Source organism: Pithys albifrons, chromosome 5, assembly GCF_047495875.1.
Source record: "Pithys albifrons albifrons isolate INPA30051 chromosome 5, PitAlb_v1, whole genome shotgun sequence".
NCBI lineage: Eukaryota > Metazoa > Chordata > Aves > Passeriformes > Thamnophilidae > Pithys > Pithys albifrons.
Window position 1 is genome coordinate 10,952,702 of NC_092462.1, and position 16,634 is coordinate 10,969,335.

The window sequence follows — 16,634 nt, forward strand, 5'->3', positions numbered from 1 at the left end:
CAGGTTTTTACCTGAAGGACATGGGAATGCAGATTTTGTGAAGATTCTCCTACTTCCTACTAGGAAGGCAAAGATACATATTTTGTTGCCATGCCACTAATTTCAGTTGTTTGAACTGTTTTAATTACTATATACACACACCAAGAAGTTATGGTAAATGCTGAAAAATATATACAGAGCTTGATTGCATTGAGAATAGGTACTTACTGGGACATGGAGGTAAGTTGTAAAACACTCAATTGAAATTCAACATGTTCTTTCAAATAATTTCATCAACAATACTTAATTTTTAATCCAGACCCATAACAAACTTAGAGGACTTTCTCATTTTGTCTTTCTAAGTTACAATAATAAATGACTAACAGAGCTACACTTAAAGCAGTATGTCCTTGCAATTACATCCCATAATCATCCAAAACAAATTTTCTGAATAATGCTATTGACATCTTAAAAGATTTGTTGAGTTCTGCCTAATCTTCATAATACACCCTTGGGCAAGCCTGTGAAATTATCCTTGTAAACTGAAAGCTACAATCCTGCAATAGCATCTGCATCTGGGGACCTTTTCCTACAGGTAAATGTTTGAATGCTAGTAGGAAATAACTGCAGTTCAGAGTTACATCAATAGCCTCAATGAACTTTCTTTCAATCTGTCTCTTTTTAACTCTGTACCCTGTAGTCTAGGGATCTGCTATTAAAAAATAATTCACCAGTGTTGGATGCTGCACTTCTTCATGAAAAGCCAAGATTAACACATTGAGTCAACAACTTCTATTTTGAAATAGTTTAATTCTCTAAGGAGATGACTGCTCTCCCCAAATGATGCAGACATGTCTGCTGCTGTCTGGGCCAATTCAGAGGCTTGTTATTCCCTACTCGGTTGATTTCAAAATCAGACTACCCCTTCAGAAAGTTGCAGAGACTATGACATCACATTTATGATAATTTATTGCACAATTACAGTGGCTACATCCCTGGATTTTATTTCGTGGGAAAACATGTTTCTACTACAGTCTCAATGATTTTCTTGGCTTACGCCTGTTCACAGAATCACAAGTTTTGGTATAAAGCTCAGCCCGATTTTTTCATAACACCATAAAGGTGTTTAATAACAACTTAAGGCTGCATAGTTCAATTGCCTAGAGAAATATTTGCACTCTAAATTGAGACTTACTGAAATTTCACAAGCAACTCAGAAGCGTTGCTTAACAATTTGCTAAAAATCATACAACACTCCACCAGATTTCACTTTAGAACTACTTATATCTTCTTAAAGAAACAAAAAGCCCAGTATCCTTTGAGGAGGCAAGTTTGTCATCGCCTCAGATGACTGACAACAATCCAATCACTGAAATTCAATACAAGAGTATAATTTAATAGCCTCAAGTTCAAATGAAAAGATTTGTACACCACTGTGATGTTTATTGACTAGAACTGATAAAATAGATACTGTGGAACATTACAAGACATTGCAAGGTAATGCAAATGGCTGAAAAATTGGGTTTCATTATCCTTTGGTCAGTGTTATCTTCATTCTAACCAAACCACTTTATATTACAAGCTTAATTTAAACAACAATAGTAGTCAGGTCTGTAATACTATAATTACAGGACCCAACCCTTACATTTTTGCTTCTGATTCAGCAAAACTTTCACCACACACTGTACAAAGGACACAAAAGCATTTTCTACATTATTTAACATGGCATTTATTTGAATATGTACTATTAAGTTTCAAGAAATCCAAAACACACGTAACAAACATAAAACAAATATATTTTCATGCAATTGTTTCCACGTTCAGTTTCCACATGGTACAGTGTTATTAAGAAACAGGTTGCCATGATTTTAGACTAGAATATATTATAAACAGGATACTATCTTCTATCATCCTTTATTCCTTCCAATTCCCTAGCATTGTGCATTACCAAATCACACTCCCAAGAAAATTAATTTCATACTCCAAATACAGAAAACTCATTTCAACCCCAACCACAAGAAACAGTAACTCCTTCCACTAGTATGGAAAAGAAATGTCAATTTTTTCAGTACACACAGGCAAACAGTGTAGGTAGGCAATGACGACAGAAAGGGTGTCCAACCTAATCAACTTCCAACACAACCTGCCAGGTTCAACATCCCTCTGACTTATCTTTCCGAGGAACTTCATCCTTTTATTTACTGACTGGATGAGAACAAATGGCACAAGGGAGAACCCCCTGTCCCTGTGGATATGTAACCTCAGCCAGAAGAAACGACATCAGACAGTCCTATGGCATTAACAGCAGTGCTCTTTTGCTTCAACTGTCTTTTCTGAAATTGGTATTAAACTAGACTAGATAGTATTTTGTTGATTTGTCATACTAGCACAACCTGCAAAATGTTTTTGGTAGTTTTTTTTTGATCATCTTCACTGAGAATATGCTCTCCATGCTATACACACCACTGCTAAAAAAAAAAAAATCAAGGTAAGCTTTAACTGGGGCAGAGGAGGTGCTCTCTCTCTTTTTTACAGGAAAGTATGATGAAGTCAGCATTACACTGAGGGTGTTCTTACCTCACCTAATGTGTCCTAAATATATTTGACTTATTCTTACCTTCCTGGCATCTTAGGAGGAAGAACGAGAGAGGGAAGTGAGGAGGCACAGATGGATAGGAAGGTACAAATGCAAAGCTGCCAGAACAGGGACTGGATCTTTGCTCTGCTGTCTCCATTTACCAAGCTAAGTCCATTTGACAGTTACACATGCAGTTCCAGTGTAGGAGCTGGAGCGTTCAGCACACTGTGAGGCTGGTCTACCATGATTCAAGACAGATTTTCCCCTTAAGGGACGAGAACCAGCAAAGAGAGAGAGTGTGAATATAATAGGAGAGGTGTGGAGTCTCCATGGGTGTCAGCCATGTCTTCTGTGCATAATTCTGGATTCACAGCAAATTCAAAAATAAAATTAAGGATTTTCAAAGCTTAGAAATAGGAGCAACAATATGAAATATGAACTACCTGAAGGGAAGTTCTAGCCAGGTGGGGGTTGGTCTCTTCTCCCAGGCACTCAGCAACAGGAGAAGGGGGCATGGGCTCAAGCTCTGCCAGGGGAAATTTAAGCTGGAGATCAGAAAAAATTCTTTCCAGAGAGAGTAATCAGGGATTGGAATGGGCTGCCCAGAGAGGGGGTGGATTCCCCATCCCTGGAGGTTTTTAAACTGAGATTGGACGTGGCACCGAGTGCCATGATCTGGTAAACGGTCTGGAGTTGGACCAAGGGTTGGACTTGATGATCTCAGAGGTCTTTTCCAACCCAAACCGACTCTATGATTCTATGAAAAGTGAGGGTGACACTGCAGCTTTTACAAATATGGTATAAGAGGTCCATCAGGCTGATGGAGGCAGACCACATGTCACAAAGTACCCTGTGTTATCTTCTTGTCTTGCAGTGAAAGAATCCAAAAAATGAGCAAAGCCCTAATGTTAGACCAGACAGGGCTTCTCACAAGTGACTGGCTGAATGGCAGACACTGTATCTCACACTGTACCTACATACAAGGTATGCAAGTGAGAAGAGGCGACACAACAGCAGCAAGACTTGAGGCAACCCAGTTGCTACTGTTATTAACTTCAGAAGCTCATAACGCACTGTTTATACTCTGCTTTTATCATCTCTACCATTCACCTGCTGGTCCTGTTCAGCCAAGCAGCTGCATCAGTTTAGACGATTGGAAAGACAAGGAAATCAGCTGGCCAGGGAGGCACGCAGTAAGCAGCTTATCCAACCGGTACACAAGTGAATGAGCTTCCCAAGCACACTGCCAGAGGGACCCCCCCACGTTCATAAACACAATTTCAACTTGGAAAGGTGCCAGGAGTAAAGTGTTTGTTTACTGCAGGCAGGAAAACCTACCTATGATTCAGACATTAGGAAGTGACAGGAAGGACTAAATTATGTAATTTAAAAGTAGGAAAATACAAAATAGTTGCAATGAGAGGAAGAAGGAGGAGGAGAAAGAAAGGGCGAAGAGACACAAGTTTTGGATCTTCTCTCTCACTTGTGCAGGGCTGGAGCCATCATTGCAGTAGGAGGCCCCTGTAGGATTTCTTCACCTTTTAACCCTCATTCTTGAGACCCCAGCCAGGGACTTTCCTCCTTTGCACTGAGTAAGAAACATCTGTCCAGCTTACTCTCCAAGCTGGAAAGGACAGATCATTGTCTTCCTTATTCCCTATTTTGTTTAAGCAGACTGAGATTTCAGAGAAGGGCACTCCATCTGCCCTCCCTTTACACAGCAGCTCCCAGAAGCAAAGGATCGAAAAGCAGATGAAAAGAGGGCTCATTCCCCAGCCAGCTAAGGAAGGCAGGAACACACTTCAGCTCTGTCGGATGCTGGTTGCAGAGACTGATAGGAAAACCTCTTCCCGTAAGCCGAGAGCACGAGAAGCGCTCCCATGGGAATAGCACTGCCTTCCCAGCAGCTGCTGGAAGCAATCGAGCATCTCAGCAGTGCTGCTCACCACTTTGCACCTCCCAGCCACCGTTTGTCAGATCCCAGCAAAAGTTTAGTTTCTTAAACTGCAGTAATAGCCTGCATAATTAACATTCCCATTCCAAGGCTAAAAGCAGCAAACAAGTAGGTTTGAATCACAGTAAGTTATGGCTGCACTGCAAGAAAACCCCACCAAAGAACACGATCAAATTCACATAATGATGGTGGTGCCTCCCTTATATAATCAGTAAAGATCTTCCTGCCACTCACTTTATAAATCAGACAATAAATTCCTGCTCTCCTATTTTTTTTCCCTGAAGCTTCAGAGATACACAGACAAACAGAGCCATCAGATCAAGGAAAGATGCAAAGGACTGAATTAATTTAGCACTGAAGTATACACCATAGCAGAAAACTCTGTAGTTACTTGTCCTGGGATAAAATTACCCCGGGATGAAACCAGGGTTAAGTTTCCCAATTTACACTAATGAGTCATTTGAATGCTACTCTTCACTTTAAATCTTCCTCCTGTCCCATTTCTCCCTTCCCCTCTCCAAAACTTCAGAAAATCAAACCCAGGTTTTATCTTAGTAATGACTGGCTCCTAAGTGCATATAAGTGAGTCTTCTCTGCCAACAGACCTTCAGTAGTAAAGAGCAACTTAAGTTCTTTCTCATAGTGCTGACAAGCTTATGCAATTTACCTTCATTTGTGCACACAGACAACTATTAGATAGCTCATAACTAAGAGCGTGACATGACCTCAGCTTTGAGCTTTAAGGGCATTATTTCACACTGAGTAACAAGTCATTAGACTGCAAAACTTACATAGCATGATGCAAATAATTTCAGCAATAATAGCATACAAACAGCAAACAGAAATGCATTAGGACATGCAAGATTCAGAAAGATACACTTGCTGATACATTGCACTTATTGCAGTTATCTCCCTTAGCAACACGAAAGGATTTTGTAAACAACAAGTTTATCTAATGCCACCATGAGAACCTTACCTAGTGTAACATGTAACTGAACGAAGAAACATTTCTTTGATGAAGGGCACCACAAGAAATCCAAGTGAGAGATTTAAAAGGGATACGTTTTTGTCAGTTTGAGGCTTGAATCTCAAATTCAGCTCATATATATCACTACTTTATAGAAAAGCAGAGTTGCCAGATGGCATCACACCCAGAGCCTACCTCTGACACTTCCTTCACATCAGAACTAGGAAAGGACTGAATCGTGTAAGTAAACGAAAGGAACTGGTTACAACACCAGATTTTAGAAGTCTTATCACACCCCAGACCTCCAAGCACTCATGTTTACAGCTGGAAGATTCTCTCCAAGCCTCCCTGGAATCTCCTGCATTCCCAGTGTGGATACCACATGGCAAAGCATTCCACTGCCTCATCTGCACTGAGAAACACAAGTCTCTTCTGTTTCAAATTGCACTCCAAACCCTTCCCCCACTTTTTCTCTCTGTCCTTTTTTTTTTTTTAATTAAACCATGCAAGGACAAATTATCAATTCAGATCAAGTCCATACATTATTTTGACATCCTCCTTCTTGATTGTTTCTTGATGAAACAAATGCACACCAATCCTTATAATAAGCATTATGAGCATCAAATAAATTATCCCACCAACTCCTTCCTAATACACTCCTTACTTTTCCATAGTTGAAAGGGGCAGACTTACTGCCAGTATTTTACCATATTTTTAAGGATCACAGATATTCACATGCCTTTTTTAAATCATAGATGTTTGCTAGATTCTGTATATGGACTTTGGAGTTCCTGGATGTAAGCGATTGCTGTACACTGATTGGTTGCCAACAGCAGCCCTCCCGAAGCAGCAATCCTCCCTGCACCAATTCCAAAACCAGGCACAGCGTCTCTACTACATCTGATCCTGCTTAAGAATCTACATGGAAACACAAACGTCAGAAAACTGTAACAGAAACATGCATTAAGTGTGAATGGGAACATTCGTCTAGCACATTACGTGACTCAGTGCAGTCATACAAAAGGAAAATGACAAACTGGCACATAATTTTTGGAATTGCTTCTTTTTTTTTAAATAAATGGGGATCATTCCATTTTGAAACTCAAAATCCATTTTTATTTACCCTTTTAATAACTCTCCCAAATGGACTGTAGTTCTTATGTGTTGATTGCATCAAAGGTCTATTTGAAGACAAGGGTACTGTATGGCCAGACTTCACGAGTGAAGATTTGGGAAGGGCTCTCTCTCCCCAAGTGGACGTGCCCTTCCAGCCTGCACAGTGCATTTTTTAGGTGAGGCTCAGCGTGTACAGAACTGGCCCCACCGTAAGTCCCAAGGTCCATCTGCCACGGCCGAGCAAGCTTGGACAGTGGCAGGGAAGTCCTCGGGACTGTCACAGCACCCGATACGAACCGGGGCTGACCCTGCTGAGCATCCGAGATCTGATAGGGTCTGATGGCAGGGAGGCATTGAACTGCCAGGGGACGGTCACCACTGAGACTCGAACTCAGGTCCTTGGGATTCAGAGTCCAGAGTGCTCTCCATTACACCACGGGACCGCCCAGGGCAAGGGTATTAACTGTGTTTGAATAGCTTCCTGTATTCTTATTCCATACCCCAAATCTAATCCTGTGAACTCCTACTGTCAGCAATAAACACCTACAGAGGGTTTATTTTGTTTTTAAATCCCAAGCCCCAGAAAACACAGAAAAACAAACCAAACCCTAATTTTGTGTTGATTTCCTTTCCCCCTTCCCTTTGGGGCAGCAGTACTGCAGAGCCTGGCGTAGCTGTGGCCCCAGAGAGGTGCACTCTGGCCAGCACCACTGAAACCCATGGCATTGGTGCTGGGGCGGGGACAGGCTCACCCGAGCAAGGCAGGCAGCAGATCTGCCATCACCCTGCCCCAAGGCTGGCTGTGCTGGGAAGTGGGTGGGGAACCAGATTTACTTTGTGACAGCCACTATCTCCACTGCCATGAAGGGTTTATCTGGCGTTGTTTTCATTTATAAAGCAGCCCGAGAACCCACATGTGACAAGCGAGCTGGCTGGAAAACTCTGGTGTGGGAAACAGGCAAAGGGACAAGATTGCTTTGCTCCTGCTGGGCAGGGTTTATCCCAATACCCACCCACCATCCCCAGCCAGGGGCTTGCCTGCACATCACCCCACAGCAAGGTCCCTTTCTGTGTCACAGAAGACATGCAGAGACACCAAACCTTTCTCCTGGCTTCCTAGAAATTCTCAGAGAAAAGAATAAGCACAGCTCCTGAAAAAGCAGAGCTGTTTTAAAATCACTCTGCCAATAAACTATTGTACAAAATAAAAACGAGCACAAGCTTTTCATTTAATTCACTCCTTGACGTGGGGTTTAAACTCAGCTCTCCAGAACTGACAGGCTGGTATAGTAACTTGGCACAGTTTCTTAGCCAAAGTATTGCCTCTTTTTCATGGTATGCCTTGAAACAGAGTTATTTGTATTATGTACAGATATTATGTGTAATAATACACAAGCCATATGGACATAACTGCCTGACACTTTTAATTGCATGTTATTACGCCACCAGTTCTAAGAGAGACAACTCTCATACCGTCATTTATCCCAAATAACCACCATTTACCAGAAAAAAAAAGAGGAAGAAAAATGTGTCACCATAACCTCAGGGAGTTTAATCCTAAAGTTGCAATTTTGGGGCAGAAAGTGAAATTAAATATATATTCCTTCTCCTCAGTTAAGAAAACAAACACATACCAAGAAAAAGAGGGTTAGAAAGTTCAACAGTTAATTCAGTCTCTTTCATCTCACAGAAAAGTCACCTTATAAACATTTCCCTGCTGGAAACTGCTAAAGAAACAGACAGATATTAGGTAACATAAGGTTATTTTTACAACTAAAAGTGGTATGGCATGTTTCAAAGAGCCTCAAAGGCTCATCATAAGAAACAAAACCTTTGTCAACAGCTGGAAGCAAACACAAGTACAAAAACATACTATGTAACCTTTTATTGGAAGCCAGGGGTGCCTTTTTAAAAGAGAAGAAAAAATACAACTTGCACATTGCACTGAACAGTATTTACAAAGCTAATATTATTTTTGCAACTATGAACACTTCCTAAAGCAAATGAGCCAGAGAATTCATAAGAGAACCACTGCAATAGCCTAATCAAGAATGGATAAAGGGGGACTTGAGAATGAGCAATATTTTACTGCAGAGTGGAGATGGCAGAATCCTCCCCAATCCACCTCCCGCCAAAGAAAAAAGCCCAAAACAACAACAACGACCCAAAAAAAATCACAAAAAAAACCCCAAACGCCATAGTACTGCCTAAGAATTATTTGTTTGTACATATAAGGAGCTGAATTCACATTAGAGTCACTAAAACAGCAACAAATTACACTGGACTACAATATTCACTGGTACACAAGACACACCTGCCTTGACAAGATTACTCCGTTCTGTCTGATCTTTCTGCCTGCCTTGCTCAAGCAATTTGCATGACACAAGGTCTGTCCCTCCTAATGAAATACTGCAATGAAATTGCAACAGGTGAAATCATTTCTATTGGCAATAAAATGATTAGTCATTGAAGCACAGAAAATTTTAGGGTCATTTTGAAGAGATCTCCAGAAGTCTGGCACAGCAATTCTACAAAACCAGGGATGAAAAAAATAAGGATGTGTGTCTTTGCTTCATGTTTATTTACTCTATGTCAAAAGAAAACTTTCACCTCATCAGTTGTACTCACCTTCTTGATTTAAGAAAATATTTCACCCAATATATTTTGGTGACATCTATTTTTAGACTAGCAAAAGGTGACAGCAAGACTAAAGAAGTACAAGATCCCAGAGCCAAGACAGAGCCATCTACAATACACAAATTTATTATTTCTTTTAAAATTGCTACATTTTGAATCACAGATGTTCCCCTCAGTTTTTGCAGAGATTTCTGTCAGTCATAAGCCAACTTTAATGGGAAATAAATGTTTTCGAAATGTCTGTAGAGGATAATAATTTATTCTGATCAGCTGATCTAGAGGTTATGCCAAAAAAACATACCTCAGAAGTGACCAAACCATCATTTTCAGAATTTTTAAAATTTAAAGAGAGAGAAAAGGGCACTAGAAACAGTTCAGTTTGACATTTTCCTCTCTCTTTAAATAAAGGACTGTTGAATACTAAAAAGGATGAATGGAAATGGAAGGATTTCCTCTGAGCTGAAAGAGTGAGCTGGTCAACCAAAGGATTCCAGAATTGATACTAATTTTGACAGTCAAGGCCTATACCTTTTTAAGCTAAACTGTCCAATGAAACATTCTCCTTTCAATACATCCAAGTCACATTTCACACATCTGCTTTGGGCTTATGACTGACTAAGAGGCATGTAAAACAAGCTCATCTGTGTATAACTGTAAGTTAAATTCATGGCATTTCATTATTTCCTCTGCTCAGCACATACATTGCTTATACTGAATGTTCAGTGCTGCAAGTTTGGGAATACATGGAGGAGCAGCCACCACGCAGCATCCACAAAGTGGGAGACATTCACTTGTTTTTCCACTTCCTCTCCCTGCTCCCTGTTAGTTCCTCACTGAATTGTAATCCCCTGCGATTACCTGCACCAAATCTTATTAACACACCTATCAAAATACAGAAGCAGAGCAAAGGACATCCATAAGCTGCTACACATCCAGCTGAGAACCTTCTTCAGCATCACAGAGAGTCAGAATTCAGCTATTTCCTCATTTCTCAGCTATCATGGTCCCAAATTAAGCATTGTTATTTAGCAGCTGATAGGAAAAATTGTTCACATCACTTAACATATATAGAATGTCTGGCTTATTTCATATGCCCAGTAGTTCACCTGCAAAAGGACAATTTCTGTCACTTATGACTCCGACTTCCCTGTCTATCTCCAGGACAAAAAGCATTCAAGCAGTTCAGGTACAGTCTGACCATTCAAGCTCAGAAACACTTAAATTAACAGTATACATCAGCATGGTATGCTACATAAAAGTTAAAATAACTAGCAGAAGAGAATCTTACTTATATTAGACTTTTTAATCTGTTCCATATACCATTGCCTGCTCTTACCCCCTGAAACCATCCACTGGGAGTTAATTCAGAGCACAGGTCAAGCACTAACAGCACTGCTGCTCTGGCAGCAAAGTCAACACCAGCTGCTGATGTGTTGTCAAAGATCACAAATACTTGTACAATGAATTACACACTCCTCATGTTAATTCCCCAAACAGCAAGAAGCTTAGGGGGTGGATACAGCCCTGAAGTCATCCCCAAGATCAATTTGGCATCTTCAGTCGGCACACAAAACAATGCAACTTCCTTCTGTAATCAACAAAAACATTATGTTTAGTCCTGCTTTCAACTTCATCGTTTGGGGTTTACTAACCCATGGTTAAAAAGATCAAAAGTCAAACTGCTGTTTTCTGACTAGAGTGCACAGCAGAAGGGGAGGGACGGGATTCCTTCCAGAAGGAAAGTTTTCTGCACGAACACCAATTTCTGCAAGGTTTTCAGCAACTCTTCCAGTAGCACAAGCACAATCACGTTCAGATTATTAAGATGTCACATAATGTTACTTGATTATACTCATCTGTCTTGCATTAACTTAACTTGACCCAGCACCACAGGGACAGCACTGAATGATGTCAAACAAGCTTATCTTGTTTTTTCCTCCTGTAAACCAACTGGCTTCTTAAATTGGCTCACTGTGCTGATGAAAGATCACAAAAAAGCTTTAACACAAACAGGTGTCTTCCAGAAAAAGGGCCTTTGTCAAGCACTGCAGCTTCTACCAAATTACAACTATTCTGCTGAATAAAACATTTCTTAACACCATTATATATCTTAGCACGTTTAAGTATTACTCAAGACAGGAGAGGCACTATGTGATTAATGCCAAAGAGCAACTGCCAAACAAAACCCCAGAAAAATATTCCACTGCTGTACTTATACTGTCTTAGCCTCTAATTCAAACACCAGTAACTAAACTTAATAGTCTGGCAGTTTTTTAGTTACTGTCTACGACTGCAAAGATTAGAAAGTAAGAAGATGCTCTTTGTGGCCTTGTCTGAATGGTATCAGTGTCCTCCTGTCCTGGGGAGATCAGGCCTATTTCTCACTTTCACACTCTTTGCTTTTAAATAATTAAATGCACAATCAATAGGAATAGCCAAATAACCACAGGATTTTTAGTAACAATTACATCAAAATTAATTCCTAATTAACTTTCAAAACCATCTTAAGAATTCTCAGAAGTACAGGGAAGCCTCTTAAAGAAAAATCTGAACCAATTTACTGCAAAAAGTGTTTAATCTATGTAAGACATTTTTAGTGGAGTTTTACCTTTCATCAAATAAAATCTATTTCACTCTAAGTAGGACACATAAGAATCACAGAATTGTTAGGGTTGGAAGGGAGATCATCCAGTCCAACCTCCCTGCCAAGGCAGGGTCACCTGGAGCAGGTTACACAGGAACATATCCAGGTGGGGTTGGAATGTCTCCAGAGAGGGAGACTCTGTGACCTCCCTGGGTAGATGTTCCAGGGCTCTGCCACCCTCAATGTAAAGAAGTTCTTTCTCATGTTGAGGTGAAACTTCTTGAGTTTTAGTTTATGGCCATTCCTCCTCGTTCTGTTCCTGGGCACCACTGAACAGAGTCTGACACCATCCTTTTGGCACCTGCCTTTGATATTTATCTGCATTAATGAGATCCCCTTGTAATACTGAGAATTAATATATTACAGTTCTAAAAACTGGTTTCATAAACCATCAATGCCAAGATCTTGATTTTAAGCATATCCAGTTGTCATACTGAGCCTTAGCCTATCCCAGACAAAAGTGCAGCAGTTATAGCAGAGAATTTAAGATTTATTCCCATTCCCTCAAGCTTTTCTCCCTTGCTTTACCACGGACAGCTGTGTTTAAATATCTGGTGGTTTCATAGCATAATGGCAGTAAAAAAACCCTCTATGCTGCTCCCACAAAGAATCAGCTATTTTAACTGGCACGTGCACAGCAGAACTGCAACGTAGCAGAAAACCACGAAGCCAAGGCTTGCTATCATTTCTTAAAGGACAGATGGGGAAAGACGGGTTTTCATTTACATCTTTAAAAATAAGGAGACCAAAGCAGAAAATGTACAGCAGGTTAAGGTGAGCACATAAATGTTTGCAAAGTTGAAGGCAACAGAACAAACTACCATACAAAGGAAGAAAGAAAAACATACAAGAGGGCAGCAGAAGCTGTGAAATTTAGCCCTCCTCCATCCTTCTGTACAAACAAGTTCTTTCACGTACTTGTGCAACCACAGCATAGGCTGTGGAGACCTGTGCAGGATTTAGCCCCAGCTCCCTTCTCCTCCTACTCTACTAAGTCCACATCCTCATCTTGGACCCCTAGTCGGCACCAAAAGTTACCTGTACTTTCCTCAGAGATCTGCTGCTGGAAGCAATCGCTCTATTCCATCAAACTATTCTGAATATCAGCTCCAGGGAACCAACAGCAGGTGCCAATGTCTATCAGAACATTAACTCATAACAAAAACACATGAATGAGGCATGAGAATAGAACTCCCTTTAAGGGGGGAAATAGTTGCTCATGGCATTAAGGCATACATGAAAGGAAATCTGATTTTTCCACCTGCAGGACAGGGTTGGTTGGAGAGTTTTTTTCTTTTTTTAGCCTCAAAATGAATGTAAGTTAGCTTTAATACCATGTCCAACTATTTCAAACAAAATTGCAGTCCCTGTGAAACATATGTCTATGTACTAGCTTCAAAGTGCTCCTTTTCACCCTTCCTAAGAACTGAAACCATATTTAACTGCAATTTCAGACTTTTTATCTCCCTTCCCAGATGGTAACCTGGGTTTGCCCCAACACTCGCATGCAAAGCTAATAGAGCGTGAAGTTACAATTTTCCATATATATATGTGAAAAGTATGCACTGCAGAAAAGCAGTTTCCTATTGAAATCACTTTCCCATCTTTTCATCTGGTGCAGCTCTTGAAATATCAGCACTATAAAATACAGCTTTAAAACACACAGCTCTCCTGTGCCTTCACTTAAGCGTGGAATTACAGAGAACACAGGCCAACACTTCAGTCAATGCACTCAGTAAAGTTCATCGTCTTAAGGACGTCAACTTTTTGTTTGCTTCAAGACGGTGACCATAACGTCAAGGTCACTTTTAGGTCTTTGAAGTGAGTGTGAACCCTCAGCCTGCAACTGATCAGGCACTACAGACAAGCAGGAGGAATTTTACTTTAAGTCCTTCTCTAAATGGCACCTTTCTTTCATATAAGCAGAAAACAGTCCAAAACAACGTGCAAGATTTAAACTCACGACCTTATGGCCCACAGTGTATGAAGATGCTAAACCAAGTCACACTCTGGTAAGTGAGAGCCACATTGTTACTCTGATACTCTGCCTCCTCAAAAAGCAGGTCCCCCTTCAAGTGAAAATTAAGGATTTACCTCTTTTGGACAGAGAGCCACTTGACCTATGCTCTAGTGAAGGTTTTCCCCTCAAAGGTTCTAGTGTAATTCCAGTATGGAAGTGGAGCTATAAATACACTGAAGGGGCAGTTACAAGGGGAAAAGCTGGTGTATTTAGGGAGTGACTTATGGGATCGATTTAGGAGGGCAAACTCTTGCTTACAACTCTGTCCACTGACAGACGGCACAAAATGTACAGGATTTCAAGTTTGAGTGGGAAATTTATTCAAACTTTTAAAAAACATTAATACTTAATTCCTACACATTGGTAAAGAAGCATCCTGTGAATATACAAATAGCTGTGAAGAGCTGGCCAAAAATACTGTCCATAATGAATTCGGCCAGGAAGCAGAACCCTGCTATGACCCATCAGGACAGTCCCTTTGTAAGTCTGGTTCCATGTCCTTCGCACAAAGGGAAGGAGAGTGGGCTATCCCAAATATTTTTTTTAAATTTAAAGAGAGTCTCATTTCACCAATTTCCGGGCATTTAAAAAAACACCCTGTCCATAACAGTAACAGTTCTAGGAGAAGTGGATGCTAAACGCTAACAGAGGAAAACAACACGGTCACGTTAAGATCCGTATTCACATTCTCAAAAGAATCTGAAAATTCAGCTACTTAAAAGGAAAAAGAAAAAAAAAAGAAAGGAAAAAAAAAAAAGAAAAGAAAAAAACCAATAAGGCGGCTCAACATTTTGTCCCAATTACACAGATGCCGCGAAGCCAGCCGGGTGCCAGTGGGAAAGGGCTCATGCAGCAGCGATGACTCCTGGCATCACCCATCCCTCCTACGTGACCCGGCAGCCTCCCCGGGCCGCTCCGCTGCCCCGCCACGGAATCTGCGCGCTCAGCAAAGCGCTCCGCTCCCTGCCAGCAGCGCCGTCTCCGCTCCCTCTGCGAGCGCAGCCACCGCCAGCAACAGCGGCAACAACTTCGGCAGAGACACGGGCACTTCTCCGACAACTCCCTCCTCCTTCTTCCAGGCGCGGAGAGCAAGGAGAGCCCTCCCGGGGCATTCCCGGCTCCCGCCGCCTCCGGGCCGGCAGACCCGCTGCGATCCCGCCGGGAGCGGCTCCGAGTGCCGGGGCACCCCGGCCCCTGCGATCGGGCACCGGCACCGGGACCGCAAGTGTTTACATTCAAAAATACATGTACACCGAGCCCGGATCCAAAGGAACAGGGGGAAAACTCCGCCCCCTCCCTCTCCCGACTCGCTCGGAAAGGCGATAAAAGCTGGGCTGAAACATCTGACCGCTCGGCGCTCCTTTTTAAGGGGAAAAAATAGGAAAAAGAAAGGGGGGGAAGAAGTAGGGAATAGAAAAAGAAAGGGAAAACAGAGGCTGGGGAAGCCGCGCGGGACGTGCCGGGCAGAGGTCCCGGCTGGGAGAGGGAGGCGGCCAGTGCGGGCCCGGCCGGCGGGGACGGCGCGGGGAGGCCGGGCCGGGCCGTGCGGGAGGCGAGCGCGGAGCTCCCGGGAGACAAGGGAGCAAGAGACGGAGGGAAGGAGGGAAAGAGAGGGAGCGCGGCCCGCGAGTGGGAGAGGGCACTCACGTAGCGTTTCAACTTCTTCTCCGGTGGGGACTTTCGGAGCCAGCCCGAGCAGACCACCTCGCCGCCGCTCATGGCTGCGCCGCTGCCCGCCGGGGCGCTCCCTCCTCCTCCTCCTGCTACTCAGACAGCGGCGCCCGAGCCGGCCCGGCCGAGGGAGCCGCGATCCGCGGCGGCACCGCACCCGGCCCGGCCTCCCGGGGCTGCGGGGCCAGGGGCGGGACGGGCAGCGCGGGGGGTGTGTGTCTGTCTGTCTCGGACAACAACCCGCCGCAGCGGAGCGGCGAGCGGGGCCAGGGCGGAAGGATCCCCCCTTCCTCCTCCTTCTCCTCGCCGCCGAGTCACACGGACATCGGGAGAGACGACAGGGGCGGCCGCCGCCCCGCCGCAACTTCGGCGTCCCAGGGCAGGATCCAGGATCCAGCCGCCGCCCCGTGCCGCTGGCACCGCCCCCGCGCCCCGCCGGGACCCTCCCGCCGGGAAGGGCCGCGGGGGCTCCGCTCCCCTCCCTGCCCGAGCCCCGCCGAGCCCAGCGCTGGCCGCCGCGGCTCCCCGGGATCGCTCCTTCCCCTTCCCTCGCTTCCTCCTCCCCCTTCGCCGGGAGGAGGGATCCCGCAGCACTCCTGCCTTCCCTCCTCGCCTTTCCCCGCGCGGGGAGTGGCGGGGCGGTGGTCTCGCCCCGGGGCTGGGGCCGTGGCCAGGGGCTCGGTCCGCTCCCTCCCGGCCAGAGAGGGAAGGAGGGAGGGAGGGGTTTACCCTGGAATTCACCGTGTCCCCCTCCCCAGCCCCTTTCCCCCTCGGCGCCGAACGACGGCACCGCCCCGGCCCGCCCCGCCTGCCCCCGCCCGGCTCCGCCCCGAGCGGCGGCTCCCCCCGAAACTCCGCCGGAGCCTTTTCAAACAACAAGGGCTGGGAGAGACAGAAGCAGGGAGGGAGGGACGAGCTTCCTAGAGGGATGCTGGGAGCTGTAGGCGGCGGCGGGCGGGCAATGCGGCGGCGCGGCGGGGCCGGGCGGGGGGCGGCCCCGGGGCCGGGGCGGGGGGAGTGACAGAGGTTGGAGCGCGGGGTCTTTGGCAACCTGGTAGAAAAGCCTTC

General features: G+C 44.1%; 1 protein-coding gene across 3 annotated transcripts in view; it reads right to left on the minus strand.

The window, feature by feature from the left end:
* Positions 1-16,329, minus strand: part of GAB1 (GRB2 associated binding protein 1) — a 103,255-nt gene extending 86,926 nt beyond the window's left edge. For 2 of the 3 annotated variants that reach the window (XM_071555688.1, XM_071555686.1), the window contains exon 1: positions 15,543-16,329. In XM_071555688.1, coding sequence (XP_071411789.1) covers positions 15,543-15,614 — 72 coding nt within the window. In that variant the 5' untranslated portion in view covers positions 15,615-16,329. The remainder of the gene's footprint in view (positions 1-15,542) is intronic. The other variant, XM_071555687.1, reaches the window with a different exon arrangement.
* Between the last annotated feature and the right edge of the window lie 305 nt (positions 16,330-16,634).